Consider the following 16,363-nt stretch of genomic DNA (forward strand, 5'->3'; position numbering starts at 1 on the left):
GGCTACAAGCTAGAGTTCTGCCGACCCTTAAGAGACGGGTTTGTACTCTCTCCCTGCAAGTCTCCGGTCAAAGCTGTGGCAGTGCAGCAGACCTTGGACAATCTGATCCGCCTGGGTGCGGTCGTTCCGGTGCCAGAAAATCAGCTTGGCAAGGGATGTTACTCCATTTACTTTGTGGTACCAAAGAAAGGAGGTTCTGTACGGCCTATCCTCGACCTCAAAGGGGTCAATCGGGCCTTGAAAGTTCGGCACTTTCGCATGGAGACTCTCCGCTCTGTTATAGCGGCAGTGAAGGCAGGGGAGTACCTGGCATCCTTGGACATCAAAGAAGCGTACTTGCATATTCCCATCTGGCCTCCTCATCAACGCTTTCTGCGTTTTGCAGTACTGGGCCGACACTTCCAGTTCAGAGCCCTCCCGTTCAGGTTGGCTACTGCTCCGCGGACCTTCTCCAAAGTAATGGTGGTCATCACGGCCTTCCTGAGGAAGGAAGGAGTACAAGTCCATCCTTATCTGGACGACTGATTGATCCGAGCCCCCTCTTATGCAGAGTGCGGCAAAGCTGTGAACCGGTGGTTGCTCTTTTGAGCTCCCTGGGGTGGATCATCAACTGGGAGAAAAGCCAGCTGCGCCCAACTCAGTCCCTGGAGTATCTGGGAGTTCGATTCGACACCCAAGTGGGCAGAGTGTTCCTGCCAGACAATCGGATTGTCAAGCTTCAGGCTCAGGTGGACCAGTTCCTAGTAGCCTCTCCTCTTCGGGCTTGGGACTATGTGCAGCTGTTGGGCTCTATGACGGCCACGATGGAAGTAGTGCCCTGGGCCAGGGCTCATATGAGACCACTACAACACTCTCTGCTGCAGCGCTGGACTCCGATGTCGGAGGATTATGCTGTGCGCCTTCCCTTGGACCCAGCAGTGCGCAAGGCGCTGAGCTGGTGGACGCAGACAGACAAGTTGTCTGCAGGAATGCCTCTGGTGACCCCGGAGTGGATTGTCGTCACGACGGACGCCTCTTTGTCGGGCTGGGGAGCCCACTGCTTGGGAAGGACAGCGCAGGGGCTCTGGTCTCCTGCAGAGGCAAAGTGGTCTATCAACCTCCTGGAACTCAGAGCCATTCGGTTGGCGCTTTTGGAGTTCATCCCGGTACTGGCGTTGAAGCCAGTACGGGTCCTGTCGGACAATGCCACGGCTGTGGCCTATGTCAACCGCCAGGGAGGTACCAAGAGCGCCCCTCTAGCCAAGGAGGCCATGAATCTATGCCAGTGGGCGGAAGCGAACCTGGAACAGCTGTCAGCGGCCCACATTGCCGGAGTCATGAATGTCAAGGCGGACTTTCTCAGTCGCCATACCTTGGAGCCCGGAGAGTGGCAGCTATCTGCTCAGGCGTTCTTGGACATCACGAAGCGCTGGGGCCAGACGAGCCTAGATCTGATGGCGTCATCTGCCAATTGCCAAGTGCCGCGCTTTTTCAGCAGAGGACGGGACCCTCGATCCCTGGGAGTAGATGCTCTTCTCCAACAGTGGCCGACACAAGAGCTCCTCTATGTGTTCCCGCCCTGGCCCATGTTGGGCAGGGTGCTAGACCGGGTGGCAAAGCATCCGGGCCGGGTAATCCTGGTGGGTCCGGATTGGCCCAGACGTCCCTGGTATGCGGACTTGATCAGGCTCTCCGTCGACGATCCTCTGCGGCTGCCAGTGGAGCAGGGTCTGTTACATCAGGGTCCCGTGGTGATGGAGGATCCCTCCCCTTGGTCTTACGGCCTGGCTATTGAGCGGCAGCGTCTGAGGAAGAAGGGCTTCTCAGACAAGGTCATCGCACTATGCTGAGAGCGAGGAAGCACTCTACTTCTACTGCGTTACGCCAGGGTTTGGCGTACCTTTGCAGCGTGGTGTGAAGCAGGCTCATGTTCTCCATTCACTGCTCCAATTTCTTCAGTGTTGGCATTCCTGCAAGAAGGTCTGGAGAAAGGCCTGTCGCTCAGTTCCCTTAAAGTCCAGGTAGCGGCCCTGCTTGCTTCAGGGGCCGCCGGAAGGGTGCTTCCCTGCTTCGCAGCCAGATGTGGTGGTCGTTTTCCTCAAGGGAGTTAATCACCTGCGCCCTCCTCTGCACTCGGTGGTGCCTGCGTGGAATCTCAACCTGGTGCTAAGAGCATTACAGAAGGCCGCCTTTTGAACCCTTGTCGAGGGCATCTCTGAAAGACCTGACGTTGAAAGCAGTCTTTTTGGTGGCTATCTCTTCAGCCAGAAGAGTTCCGAGCTCCAGGCACTCTCATGTCGAGAGCCTTTTCTGCAGTTCACTGAGGCAGGAGTGACTATTCACACAGTGCCTTCCTTCCTGCCCCAAGATTGTTTCTCGCTTCCATGTGAATCAGCAGCTCTGTCTCCCTTCCTTTCGTAGGGAGGACTACCCAGAGGAATACTCTGCTCTTAATATCTGGATGTGAGACGAGTCATCATCAGATATTGGCAGTGACCAATGATTCCGGAAGTCGGATCATCTGTTTGTCCTGTTTGCAGGTCCTCGTAATGGTCTGCAGGCTGCTAAGCCTACAGTGGCAAGATGGGTCAAGGAAGCCATTGCAGCGGCTTATGTGGCCGCGGGGAAGGTGCCGCCTATCCAGCTGAAGGCTCACTCCACTAGAGCTCAGGCGGCCTCGATGGCAGAGGCCGGCTCCGTCTCCTTGGAAGAGATATGCAAGGCGGCAACTTGGGCATCGGCCCATACATTCTCCAAGCATTACCGCTTGACTGTGGCGGCACGGGCGGAGGCCCGGTTTGGAGCTTCAGTGTTGAGGTCAGGGATTTCAATGTCCCGCCCTGGGTGAGTACTGCTTCGGTACATCCCACCAGTCATATGGATTGATCAGCATGATGATATGGAAGGTAAAATTATGTATCATACCTGATAATTTTCTTTCCATTAATCATAGCTGATCAATCCATAGTCCCTCCCAGATATCTGTATTGTTTATATTCTGTTGCATTTCAGGTTCAAGTTTAGTCTTCAGTTCCTGTTCAGGAGGACTTAGTGTACAAGTTTTTCAATGGATTCTTCAAGAGTTGAGACGAATTTGTGTTACAGTGAGCTGCTGCATTCCTCTCCCCTCCGTTTACGGGGCTGGATTGAGACTTAAATTCTGCCGGCACTCCCTCCCGCTTCGTGCGGCTGTAGGGCAGCTTTGTACCCTTCCCGCTTCGGCGGTGTTAGGGTCAGTCAGCTCCTCCCGCGGTTGCGGTTGCAGGATAAGCCAGATCCCCCCGCATAGGCGGGTGTGGTGTCCCTCCCCCGCTCCGCGGGGATGAGCTGGACGGATTCCCCTCCCCCACTTGTGTGGGGATGAGCTGGGTTAATTCCCCTCCCCCGTTTTGGCGGTGGTGAGCTGGGCAGAGTGTCCCTTTGTGGGTGTAATTCTCTAAGTGCTGAGTCCTGCGGATGGAGCTTTGATATCGACATACTGAGGAGTTTCCGGCAGCACATGACCACATATAGGGAGGCAAAAGTTTGCTCTCTATCTCCACCTGCTGGTAGATGGACACAACCCACCAGCCTATGGATTGATCAGCTATGATTAATGGAAAGAAAATTATCAGGTATGATACATAATTTTACCTTCCTATTTCTTCTTCAGGTCTACGCCAGAATAAACAAACTTTTAACCCTGCAGACACCAATGCCCTTGTTGCTGCAGTGACTTTTGGAAAGGGACTGTCCAACCGTCGACCCCCAGTTGCTGGTGGATCTGTACCACCTAATCAGGCAGGCGCTGGCAGTATGCTCGGTGGGACTGCTGGCATGCAGCAAGTGCAAATGCCCATTCCAACCAGCCAGCAGCAGGGAATGGTACAACCAGGCCAGCCAGGTAAGGAGTCCGGAGGGAGCAACACCAACGCTTCACATTACACAGTTGCACTTTTGGTTTAGTTGATCCATCCATTATTGTTAAAGGGCTTATCTGTTCATTTACTGTCCTCAGGGGTCAATGGCTACATAAATTACCTCAAGAGCTGGTGCAGGGAAAAATTGATTTTGCTTTTATGAAGGCCTTAAGATTTGGATTTCTTTTTTTTTTGTTTTTTTTTTTTAATGTTTTAGAAATGTTGTTTATCAGTGAAAGTAGAACAGCAAAATGATACAAACATTGCTTTTTAAAGAGATTCTTGAGTTGCAGTACAACAAATACAATTTCTCCCACCCTCAATGACTTCTTCCTCCCTCTTCCCTCCCCCATTCCCCCCAAAACTCTCCATGAATGTCCATAACACTGCCATAAACAACTTCAAACCATTTTTATAATAAATCCAACACATTTCCCCCCCCCCCCATCTTTCCATCTCCATACAGTATGTGCACACAGTATTTTTGCAAGAACAGTCTAGGTACTCTTCCCTGGTGTATTAAGAAAGTTTAGGATTATATGTTCAACCGTCTACTTCTGGCTGTGTGCAATAAAGTAAGCCAAAATGGTTCCCAAGTAGCTTGGAATGTCCGTCCTTTAGGGTTGTTGAAATCAATGCATAGCCGCTCTAATCATAATTGTTCTATAAGATAACTGCGCCATCTATGATAAGAAAGTGGAGTGGGCTGTATCCAAGAGAAAAGAATTGTTTTCTTACCAAAAAGCAAGGTGTTTGTGAGAAATCGACGAAGTCCCGGTGATTCAGGGCCATCTACTGAATACTTATCAAAAAGTAGCCTTGGTTCCAAAGGCACTTTACAGTTCCACTACAATTGTATGGAATCGAACAGTGACTTCCAAAAAACTTTGAACTCTAGAGCATGTCCAGAGCATGGGTCCCAAGGATGCCACTGGAAGCTTGCACTTTTGGGCAGTGATCCTCAGAGATCATGCAGATAGCAAACACGCTACGTGGAGAAATATGTAAGAGCAAAGCGAACTTGTATAACATTTTATGATGTACCAAACTGGTTTCTTTTTTTTGTTGTTGTTACATTTGTACCCCGCGCTTTCCCACTCATAGCAGGCTCAATGCGGCTTACATGGGGCAATGGGGGGTTAAGTGACTTGCCCAGAGTCACAAGGAGCTGCCTGTGCCTGAAGTGGGAATCGAACTCAGTTCCTCAGTTCCCCAGGACCAAAGTCCACCACCCTAACCACTAGGCCACTCCTCCACTGCTCACTTGCTCAGTCCCATTATGTATGATTGTATAAGAGTAGCTTCAGTGTCACATAAGTCAACAGACCATTTTTGGGCCAGCTCTGGTGTCGACTCTTTTAAGTACATGTGATGATGAGACAGTGGTACTCTTGTGTGGGATCCTAAGGTCAGTGCCTCGTTCATAGTCTCTTGTACACCTTCTGTGAGGTCTGTCCATGGTAGAGAGGGCACATAATGTATCTGTCTATATGAAAAAAAAATCAACTGCCTGTAAGTTAAACTCCTATTGCAGTTGTTCAAAAGATTTTATCTTGCCTTCCTCTGTTAGTACTTGAAGTAAGTATTTTAAACCTTGTTTTGCCCATTGTTGAAACTTACTACATCCTAAACCTGGAAGAAAAGAATGATTAGCACATATTGCCATGTATGGAGTCACTGTGGAGGAGAAATTATGTCGTTTGCAGAGCCATCTCCAAGTCTTTCTACCCACCGAAAGAAGGAAGTTAGCCCGCAAAATCCCAGAAGATTTGGGGAGCATGGGAATGGAAAAAAATAACTAAAATGTATCTTTGGCAATAAACCCAGCTCCAAGGCCGTGTCTGAAAAATAGTCTGTTCCTCGATACCAATCATTGAAGTGGCACATGCCACTAGCTATTGAACGGTATCTAATGCTGACCAATCCCATACCTCCATGATCCCTGGGTTTCTGCAGCACATTCATGGAGAGCCGCGATCTCTTGCCTCTCCACAGAAACCTCTGCAGGCACCTATAAAACAGAGACCCATTTTTATGCAGTGTGGAGGACTCTGTGTCTTTCTGAGTAGTTCCATCATTTTTGCTGAAGGTGGTCTCATTTGTTATCTTTCAGTCTTTAGTACAGTGGAAGAATAGAATCCTTCAGGAAGCTTCCTAAGTTGGATATTTGCAGAGCTCTGTTGCAATACCCATCAGTGACTAACCCATTCAGGAAGTCGGATATACTGTGGTTCAAAGCAGGGGCGTAACTATGAGGGGGCATGGGCCCCCACAAATTTAGTCCTGCCCCCTCCCCTCCCCCCCCCCCCCCGGCCGACCCTCCCCCGCCACTTCGGAACCCCCCCCCCCCCCCCCCCCCGCCGCAAGGTACCTTTGCTGGCAGGGGTCCCCAACCCCCGCCAGCCTTAGTCGTCTTCATGTTCGCTGATCTGTACTGTGAGTCCTGCACGTTCCTTTAAGTGAAACTGAGCTGTTTCACATAAAGGAACGTGCAGGACGTGAGGACTCACAACACAGTTCAGCGAACGCACCAGAGACCGGCGCTGAAGAAGACTAAGGCTGGCAGAGGTTGTTCACACCTGCCAGCAAAGGTACCTTACGGTGGGGGGGGGGGGGGGCAGCGGCGGCGGGGTCAAAAGTGGCGGGGGAGGTGGGCTAAAATGTGCCCCCCCCCCCCCACTTGGGCTCTGGACCTCCCTCCCGCTGGGGTCTGGCTACAACCCTGGTTCAAAGTAGCCATTGAGTCAGCCTACATTCCTCAGAGGGCTGCTCTAGCAGGATACAAGGAAAGGAAATGACCGTATATACTCGAATAGAAACGTCAGGTTATGCAGTGAGCAAAGCGGCAGCAGCAGTTAGAAGCTCCGGGACCCCCCGCTCCAAATCGGGTATTTAAAAGCTAAATCACGCACAACGCGCCCTCCGAAGACCAAAATTAAGTGACCGGCTGTGTGGACAAGTTCGTCCACAAATCCCCCACTGAAATGGCACAGAAAACTGGCACAAAAACGAGGGGGAAGGCTGGAGGCGGAGAAATCAAAATGGCGGACGGGTCCGCGCTGGCGTCGCCAGCATTCACGGAGGCACAGCTGGAACAGCTAATGGCAGCAGTAGTTCGTGCCTTGGAACCGCGCTAGGACACGTTGTCAAAGAAACTGGAGGCTATCCAGGTCAGGCTCGATGGCTTGGAAACCAGAACGGGAGATCTTGAGATGAGAGTGGCAGCGCTCGAAGATGACACCTGTGCACAAGGCCCCGATATTGCTCAGTTACAGCAACAACTTGCAGACCGAATAGCCAGGCTAGAAGACCTAGAAAACAGGTCCAGACGCAATAACATAAGGATCGTAGGGATCCCAGAACAAATACAAGAAAGAAACCTGTCAGACTGACTAGAGAATTGGCTCTCAAAAGAATTAGCCCTGACTGACTCTACAGGCCACTTAGTTATTGAGAGGGCCCATAGGGTGGGGCGCCGACCGGAAAATTCTCAGCGTCCAAGAGTGGTTATGGCAAGGATCGTGAATTTCCGACATAAAGTGGAGATATTACGAAGCTTTCGCCAGAAAAGAGATTCCTTATGCTTTGAAGGACAGAAAATAATGATTTTCCAGGACTTTTCACAGAAAGTACAAGAGCAGAGACGGGCGTTTCACCCGCTTTGTGCGGAACTAGCACAGAAGAAAATAAAATTTGCACACCTGAAGATACACCACCAGGATACTTGGAAGCATTTCCAATCTGTGGCAGAGGCACAAGCTTTCGCAACGGACCAAAAACTCATTAACAAGCCATAAGAGAATATTCGGAGGGCATGAGAAATGGGTAAAGTAGGAATAAGAACAAAAGGCGACATTACATATTTTGGATTGTTTTTTTGGTGGGCGGGGGGGGCCCCCTGCAGAATTCCGGAGTCCCAGATCCGTAAGCATCTTACGGAGCAGAGGGGGATTAGAGAAAGAAGGCTGAGGAGGGGGAAGAGAGTCGGGGGGAGGAGGGAGGAAGGGAAGGAGAACACGTCCACATATAGACACAACAGAGAGGGCACCTGGTTGGGGGCGAGTTGGTATTTAGATAAAAAGGGCCAAACACAAAGCGAAAGACTGAGGCGGCACAGTTGGTTTAAGGGAGCTGTAAAGAACATGACTATACATAGAACTACCAGATTGCAAAAGACCCTGGGTGGGGACGTAGGAAGTATAAAGAAACAACCCAGAATGGGTACCACCCTAACTGATATTAAACAAACAACAACATGCCTGCCAGACTAGTGACCTGGAACGTGGGAGGCATTAGCTCTCCTATAAAAAGACCTAAAATATTGACCGAATTAAAGGGACACAAAGCTGACATAGCGTGCCTACAAGAAACCCGACTCACGGAGATTGAACATGCTAAATTACAGAGATCATGGGTAGGGGAGAGTTACATGGCAACTCCACAAGGCAGGAAAGGAGGAGTAGCAGTACTGTTCCGAAAGGGGCTAAATTACAAAGCTCAATTGTTAGCTAAAGGGGAACATGGGAACTACATAATCCTACAAGTATGGCTACAAGGCATACTCAGAAATCTAGACTACACCAACTTGACATTTTGTCCTTTAGATTGTAAGCTCACCTGAGCAGGGAAACGTCCTTCTTTGTTAAATTGTACAGCGCTGCGTAACCCTAGTAGCGCTCTAGAAATGTTTAGTAGTAGTAGTAATTTATATTAGTAGGAATATACGGACCAACTGCACATGATTCAAAGTTTTACAAAACAATAATAGGTCACTGCATGAGACAACCAAACAAGCAGTTGATTATAATGGGAGACCTTAATATGGTAGCGGATCCCAAGGTTGACTGCACGAACCCAACGTCCCAGCATTATGCGGGACGTGGAATGCAGGAATTTCGGGCTCTTTCTCAGACACTTGACCTCATAGATGTTTGGAGAACATTGCACCCCGGGGAAAAAGACTTTACCCACAGGTCTAGAGCCCACGGCACACTCGCCCGGTTAGATTACATCCTAGTAGAACGTACAATGTTCCCCCAAGTAAAAGCCGCAACAATCGGCCCCGAAGTAATTTCTGACCACGCGTTGGTATGGATAGACTTGGCAATGCCGGCCGATGAGAGGGGAGGGAGGGGATGGCGATTCCCAGGTCATTTGGCCACCGATCCCCAATTTAAAAAGTACTTAAAGGAAAAATGGGAGGACTATGTACAGAATAATAAAGTACACGCACACAAACAACCCATATTGTTTTGGTCCGCCTCAAAGGCAGTTTTAAGGGGAGACGTCATCGCTTATTGCAACTTAAAATGGAAGATAAGAGCACAAGCCATTTTAAATTTGGAGGAACAGATGAAGAGGGCTAAACGAATGCACATACAACACCCAACCCGAGTTACATTAGAAAATCTGAAGGCTGCGCAAGTGGCGCTCAACTCACTTTTACACGAGAGAGAGAACAAATCGGCGCTATATTACAAATATAAGTTGCAGAGATTCGGGAACCGCCCGGGGAGACTGTTAGCAAGAATTATTAAAAACTGGGGAGGTCCCAGGTCTGTGGCGGCTTTAAAGGATACACATGGGAACATAACCACAGATAGGAAAGAAATTGGGAAAACATTCACTGAATATTTTTCAACATTGTACTCGGTAAAACAAGGGCCGGTGGGTAAACACCTCTCCGAGGATTAGATCAAATACCCCAAGAAGGCTTAGATGGGCTAAACAGCCCAATAACATTATTAGAGATACAAGTGGCTGTGAAATCCCTAAAACAACACTTGGCCCCGGGTCCGGATGGGTACACGGGAGAATATTATAAAATGTTACCTCCAGAAGTGCTGGCAGCCCTTTTAGAATATCATGAAGAGGTAGTAAAAGCCGGAACATTTCCCCTACACACAAACACGGCACTTATCACGATGATCCCCAAGCCCGGCAAGCCCGGCAAGTCGACGAAGTGGGCTCCTATAGGCCAATTTCCTTGTTAAATTTAGATGTAAAATTGCTAGCTAAAGTATTGGCTGAGAGATTGGCCCAGTGGCTCTCCATGCTTATAGGCCCAGAGCAGGTGGGGTTTGTACGGAGACGGCAGGCAGCACATAATGTCAGGAAATTGCTGCTTGCAATAGCATCCTGCCAAAGAACGGGAGAGTCTGCTATGGTGATTAGCCTGAACGCTGAAAAGGCATTTGATCAGGTGCGATGGGATTTCTTATTCTCAACCTTAGATAATATGGGCATACAGGGTTGGTTTGTACAAGCGGTAAAGGCCTTGTATTGTAACCCAGGGGCAAAGGTGATTGTGAATGGAATTAGTGAGGATGGGTTCATAATCGGGAGAGGAACACAGCAAGGTTGCCCATTGTCGCCCTTACTCTTCCTACTTGTGCTGGAACCGCTGATCAGAGTGGTGAAAGCTACAAAGAGGATTGAGGGCATGAGAATAGCAGATCAGGAGGTGAAGATCTTAGCCTATGCGGATGATCTGATGTTAACACTAACCAATCCAGACCACTCATTAGAAGTGCTGTTAGAGAGCATAGACCGGTATGGCCAGCTCTCGGGGTTCAAATTAAACAAAACCAAATCTTACATTCTCACACTGGGCCCCGAAACACTGAAAGTTAAAGACAAAACCATGCCGCTGCAAAGGGCAAAAGAAACAGTTAAATATTTGGGAGTGCACATCCCTTCAGACCTCACTAAACTATACGACCCAAATATAAGTCGACTGATCAAAGGCACTGAGTTGAGACTGACGACTTGGGCCTCATTGCCACTCTCCCTAGGGGGAAGAATAGCGTTATATAACATGGTGATCATTCCTAGGTGGTTGTACGTGCTTCAGACGATACCAGTACACTTACGAAGGGCAGATGAAAAAAAAATTAAATTCACTGTTACAGCGATTCTTGTGGCAGGGAAAGAGGGCACGCCTCCCAATAGAGACACTACAGATCCCGGTGGAATATGGGGGACTAGGACTGCTTAGCATTAGATATTTCAACGTGGCATGCGGTATGAGACATATTAACGATTGGTTCAGATCCGCTCAGGAATATTCTAACACTGACTTAGAATTGCAATTAACGCCGAAGGTACACTTTAGTAAGTATTTACACGGAACAGGGGCCCGCATCCCAGACATACTAAGAGAAACCAGCATTATGCAAACAGCCAGGGCAGCGTGGAGATGGATCTGTCATATGCACAAATTTACCCCAAGGACAACCCCATTTCTTCCTGTATGCAACAATGTAGCGTTTACCCTGGGGCAGCTATACTCAGTCTTTCGCTGGTGGGAAAGAAGGGGAATAAAATATGTATTGCAAGTAGTCACAGAGGAAGGACGCATGAAATCCTTTTCGGCCCTACAGGAGGAATTTGCCCTGCCAGACAGAGTTTTTTTTCTACGCTCAGCTAAAGCACTATGTGAAATCGCTGCCTTGGGAATCTCTGGCTGAGGATGATGTCCAGGAAGAACTATCGGCAGCTTTCTCACTGTAGTCGCAACATAAAGTACCCCTGACCTTTTACCACAGGCATATCAGAGACACAATGCCAGAACCAAACTACAAAAAGCTGGAGACTGACTGGCAACAATACTTGAATGTTAACATATCGACAAAAACACTAAAGACATATATCCTGTCCATTCGTAGACGCTCTGGGCGACACATTGGGAACAACAGTACAAATTTGCATTCCGTCTTTATATACCACCACGGAGAGCCTTTTATATGGGACTCTCGCCCTGGGGAGAGTGCCCCAAGTGTGGGTCAGACGGTGCAACATTGGGCCACATGTTTTGGTCCTGCAAGGGAATTTACAATTTTTGGAAAGAATTGGTACAAAAAATATCTAAGTTATGGCAGAACAAATGGGAATGTGAATCAACTCTGTTGTTTGGGCAATTAAAACTCAGGCATCCGATTCCGAAAGGATACAAAAACTTCATCAACAAAGCTATTGTGGTTGCCAGGCAGGTCATCTTGAAAGAATGGCTGACACACAAATACCCCACTGTGACACAATGGCGAACACAGATGATACACTTATTGCGTATGGAACGAATTGGAATTAAAGACATGGAATCGAGTGCAGGGGAAGAACTGCAACAGATATGGTCCCCATTTTGGAACACTTTGTCACCACCGGCCAGGAGCTACCTATTGAATTTATAGACTTCAGAGACAACAGATAGAGGACGAGGAGGGGAGGGGGGGTAAGGCAAAGGGGGGGAGGAGGGGGGGGAAGGCAAAGGGGGGGGAAGAAATAGGGGGGGGGTTAAGGGGGGTAGTTACGGAGAGGGACGGGAGAGGGTGTTGTTTGGAAAAGGAGGGGGTAAAATTTGAAACACAATTGGTACATAATAATATGTTATGGTACGAAGTGATGTTATATATTCAAGTAACTGTCAAATTTATACAGCATGGCTTTATGTGGTGTCTTACCAATAAAAATCATTGAAACATACTCGAATAGAAACTCATCCGCATATAAACCGAGATAACATTCCCCCCCCCCCTTTTTTTTTGGAGAAAAATGTTAACTTGCATATAAAACAATGGCTTATATTCAACTACCGGTAATGCGTGCTCTCTCCCCCCTCCCCCCTCTCCCTCCTTTCCTCCCCCTTCCCCTTTAGCATCTGGCATTCCTGCCACAGCCTGCTCTGCCCCTAGCTCCCCCCCCCCAAAAAAAAAAAAAAAAACTGGAAACATTCAGTCCCTCTTTGTAAGTTGAATATCCCACCCCTTCCTAAACCCTCCCCAGGCCTACCTTACAGCCCTGATGGTCCAGCGATGAGCTGGGGCAGGAGCAATCCTCCTATGCCCCTGCCTGTGCAGTCTCCAGAGTTAAAATGGCTGCCGCAAGTTTCAGCAGCAGTCTAATGAGGTTGCCACGGGAACTTGAGGCAGCCATTTTAAGTATGCACAGCCAAAAGCATAGGAGGATCGCTCCTGCCCATCTCACCACTGGACCACCAGGGCTGTAAGGTAGGGAAGGGGGGATTTCTTGTTAAAAGGAGGGACTGAGCGTTTCCAGTTGAGTGGGGGCACTAGGGCAGAGCCAGCCACAACAGAACACCTCAGGGAAGGGAGGAGACAGTAATGCTGGTTATCAGGTGGGGTAGGAACTCAAATATAAACTTAGACCCCTATTTTTGGGCCATTTTTTATGGTCCAAAAATCTAAGTTTATATTCGAGTATATATGGTAACGTATGAATAAATTTCACCTTCTGTGTCCTCCAAATCTCTTCATAAAGGCTGTTAATAAATAAATAAGTAATAACTGTTTTGGTGGCTTTGTGTCTCTCTCTCCAGGTAAAATACCCAGTAACATTAAAACTAACATCAAATCGGCTTCAATGCATCCCTACCAGAGATGAGATGTTGGGCTTCAGGACTCGCTAATGGATGAACAGTCACCAGCCACCATGGAGTGGCACCGCCTGTTCTGTATGACACAGAACTTAACACATAAGAGAATGGGAATTGTTACTGCAGGTTCCCCAGACTGAAAGTTTGTTACAGAAGAGCACATAGGCAGACGTCATTGTGAAACTATTGTTAAAAAAGGGAATTGAGAGATTGATAATAATTTCTTTTTATAAGCTAAACAGTCTAATTTCTGGTGACTGCTCTTTGTCATGATAATTTTTAGCTCTTAGTATTTGATTAAACAACCTCTATTGCAGTGTGTCATTATCCAGTAAATTACTCTCTTTACCCACTTCCCAAATAAACAGACTGCCTTTCATTCCGTGTGTGTTTCTCCACCTGGTTGGAAGGTCACAGAGACTGCACTCACCTCCCTGGAGCTGACCCAAGAGACCGAGTGGTGCTGAAGACCCCTACCCCTGCAATTTTTATTCTAAGTTCTACAGCACTCTCTTTTGCTTGTTGGTGTTGGGGATGTGTGATGTCATTATGACCTAAAAGAAATTTCCAATGACATCAACCAAAGTCTCAATATCATGCATTCCTGGGCGGACGCATTTCGGCTAAAACTCAATGCAGAAAAAACCCAGTGCCTAATACTCACCTCCCAACACAACAAGAAAGAATTTACCGCCATTAGCACACCTACTCTAAACCTTCCTATTTCAGAAACCCTAAAAATTCTTGGAGTCACCATTGATCGACACCTAACACTAGAGAACCACGCGAAAAACACAACCAAGAAGATGTTCCACTCAATGTGGAAATTAAAAAGAATAAGACCTTTCTTCCCAAGGAGTGTTTTCCGCAACCTGATACAATCAATGGTGCTCAGTCATCTAGACTATTGCAACGCACTATTTGCTGGCTGCAAAGAACAAATAATCAAAAAACTCCAGACAGCTCAGAACACTGCAGCTAGACTCATATTTGGCAAACCAAAATTTGAAAGCGCCAAGCCCTTACAAGAAAAATTACACTGGCTCCCACTTAAGGAACGCATCACGTTCAAAATATGCTCACTAGTTCACAAAATTATCCATGGGGACGCACCAGCTTTTATGTCTGACCTGATAGACCTACCACCTAGGAATGCCAAAAGATCATCCCGCACATTCCTTGATCTGCACGTCCCCAGCTGCAAAGGAATGAAATACAAACTAATGCATGTGTCAAACTTTAGCTACCTGAGCACACAGTTATGGAACGCACTGCCGCGCAGCTTAAAATCGATCTATGAAAGAACGAACGTTCGCATATCACTGAAGACCCATCTCTTTAATAAAGCATACCACAAAGATCAACCAATGTGAATATGCACAACTCGCCTATCTATGTTTAGAACTGTTTCTCAATTATCTGCTTGTATACTATAACTTTGTTTAATTATCATCATGATGGCCAATACTTTGTAATACTAAATGTTTATTTACTAACATTCTTCCACTACTCATGATGTATTGTAAGCCACTTTGAGCCTGCATAGAGGTGGGATACAAATACAATAAATAATAATAATTTGTGGTTCTTAAGGCAGTTTGTGATGTTATACAGAGCACTGGGTTCTTGGGGTAGTGTGTGCATATGGTTCCTGAATGAGAAAACCAACGTGAATAATGAGAGAGATGATCCGGTACAAACTCTGTGCATTCTTGCTCTTCGCTTTCGTTCCCAGGCTTAGCTTCTGCTACTTGAACCGACTGCAGGTGGGGATGATACATAGACTTAGGAGGGTGAGAGCTCTGTAATGCAAGAACAGCATATACTAAATGGACAAATGCACACTTGTACTGGGTCTGTACCTCTCAGACAGAGGACTAGGGGGTGAGCAGAGAAAAATAGGGAAAGTCATGGGCAGCTATGAATGTAGCCTTGCTGAGCACAGATATCAAATCGGACAGGTGTGAGCTGGAAGCCTGAAAGCAACAGGATGAAATTTCTGTGGCAACAAAAAAGAGTTTTAAAGAAGCTGCATATATTTGCTGGAAACTGAAAAATCACTTGTCCCATCAAAATTACTTTCAAAAGAAATGGGCCATCATAAACACAATTGCTGTAGCTGAGAGCCAAAAGGCTTTTTAGAGCCTGTTAGTTGTTCTTAATCATCGGTCCAAATCTGACCTAAACATAAAATTGTGTGTGTCTACTTCAATTATTTTTCTCCCTTTTTGTTTCTGTTATTTACAACTATTTTGTGCACAATAGTCTCTTATACAATTCATTTAGTTTATTTTTTTATTAGTTTGCCCTTCACTGTAGTGTAGATCTCTGATCTGTTTAGTTGAACATGCCGTAAGAGAATAAGAATAGCCATACTGGGTCAGACCAGCGGTCCATCCAGCCCAGTATCCTGATTCCAACAGTGGCCAATCCAGGTCACAAGTACCTGGCAGAAAATATAATTAGCGGCAATATTCAATGCTACAGATCTCAGGACAAGCAGTGGCTTCCCCATGTCTATCTCAATAGCAGACTATGGACTTTTTTTTCCAGGAGCTTGTCCAAACCTTTTTTAAACCCAAAAACTCTAACCACTGTTACTACATCCTCTGGCAAAGAGTTCCAGAGCTTAACTATTCGTTGAGTGAAAAAATATTTTCTCCTATTTGTTTTAAAAGTATTTCCATGTAACTTTCTTGAGTGTCCCCTAGTCTTTGTACTTTTGGAAGTAGTAAAAAAATCGATTCACTTCTACACCACTCAGGATTTTCTAGACCTCAAGCTGAAGAGCCCTAACCTCTTTAGCCTTTCCTCATATGACAGGAGTTCCATCTCTTTTATCTTTTTAGTCACTCTTCTTTGAACCTTTTCTAATTCCACTATATCATTTTTGAGATACGGTGACCAAAACTGAATGCAATACTCAAGGTGAGGTCACACCACGGAGTGATACAGAGGCATTTTAGTATTCTTTTCCTTTTCCTAATAATTCCTAGCCTCCTGTTTGCTTTTTTGGCCGCTGCTGCACACTGGTCAGATTTCAGCTTATTGAAACCTAGATCTTTTTCTTGTTTGCTGACTCCCATGGTGGGGA

General features: G+C 47.1%; 1 protein-coding gene across 1 annotated transcript; it reads left to right on the top strand.

The window, feature by feature from the left end:
* Positions 1-3,609: 3,609 nt before the first annotated feature.
* On the top strand, positions 3,610-13,646 carry MED8 (mediator complex subunit 8; the record flags this gene model as incomplete). Its single annotated transcript, XM_030205539.1, has 2 exons — positions 3,610-3,862; positions 13,213-13,646. Coding segments are annotated over 2 exons (318 nt in total), but the record flags the coding sequence as incomplete, so codon positions are not given.
* Between the last annotated feature and the right edge of the window lie 2,717 nt (positions 13,647-16,363).

The sequence above is a fragment of the Microcaecilia unicolor genome, chromosome 6 (genome assembly GCF_901765095.1).
Source record: "Microcaecilia unicolor chromosome 6, aMicUni1.1, whole genome shotgun sequence".
NCBI lineage: Eukaryota > Metazoa > Chordata > Amphibia > Gymnophiona > Siphonopidae > Microcaecilia > Microcaecilia unicolor.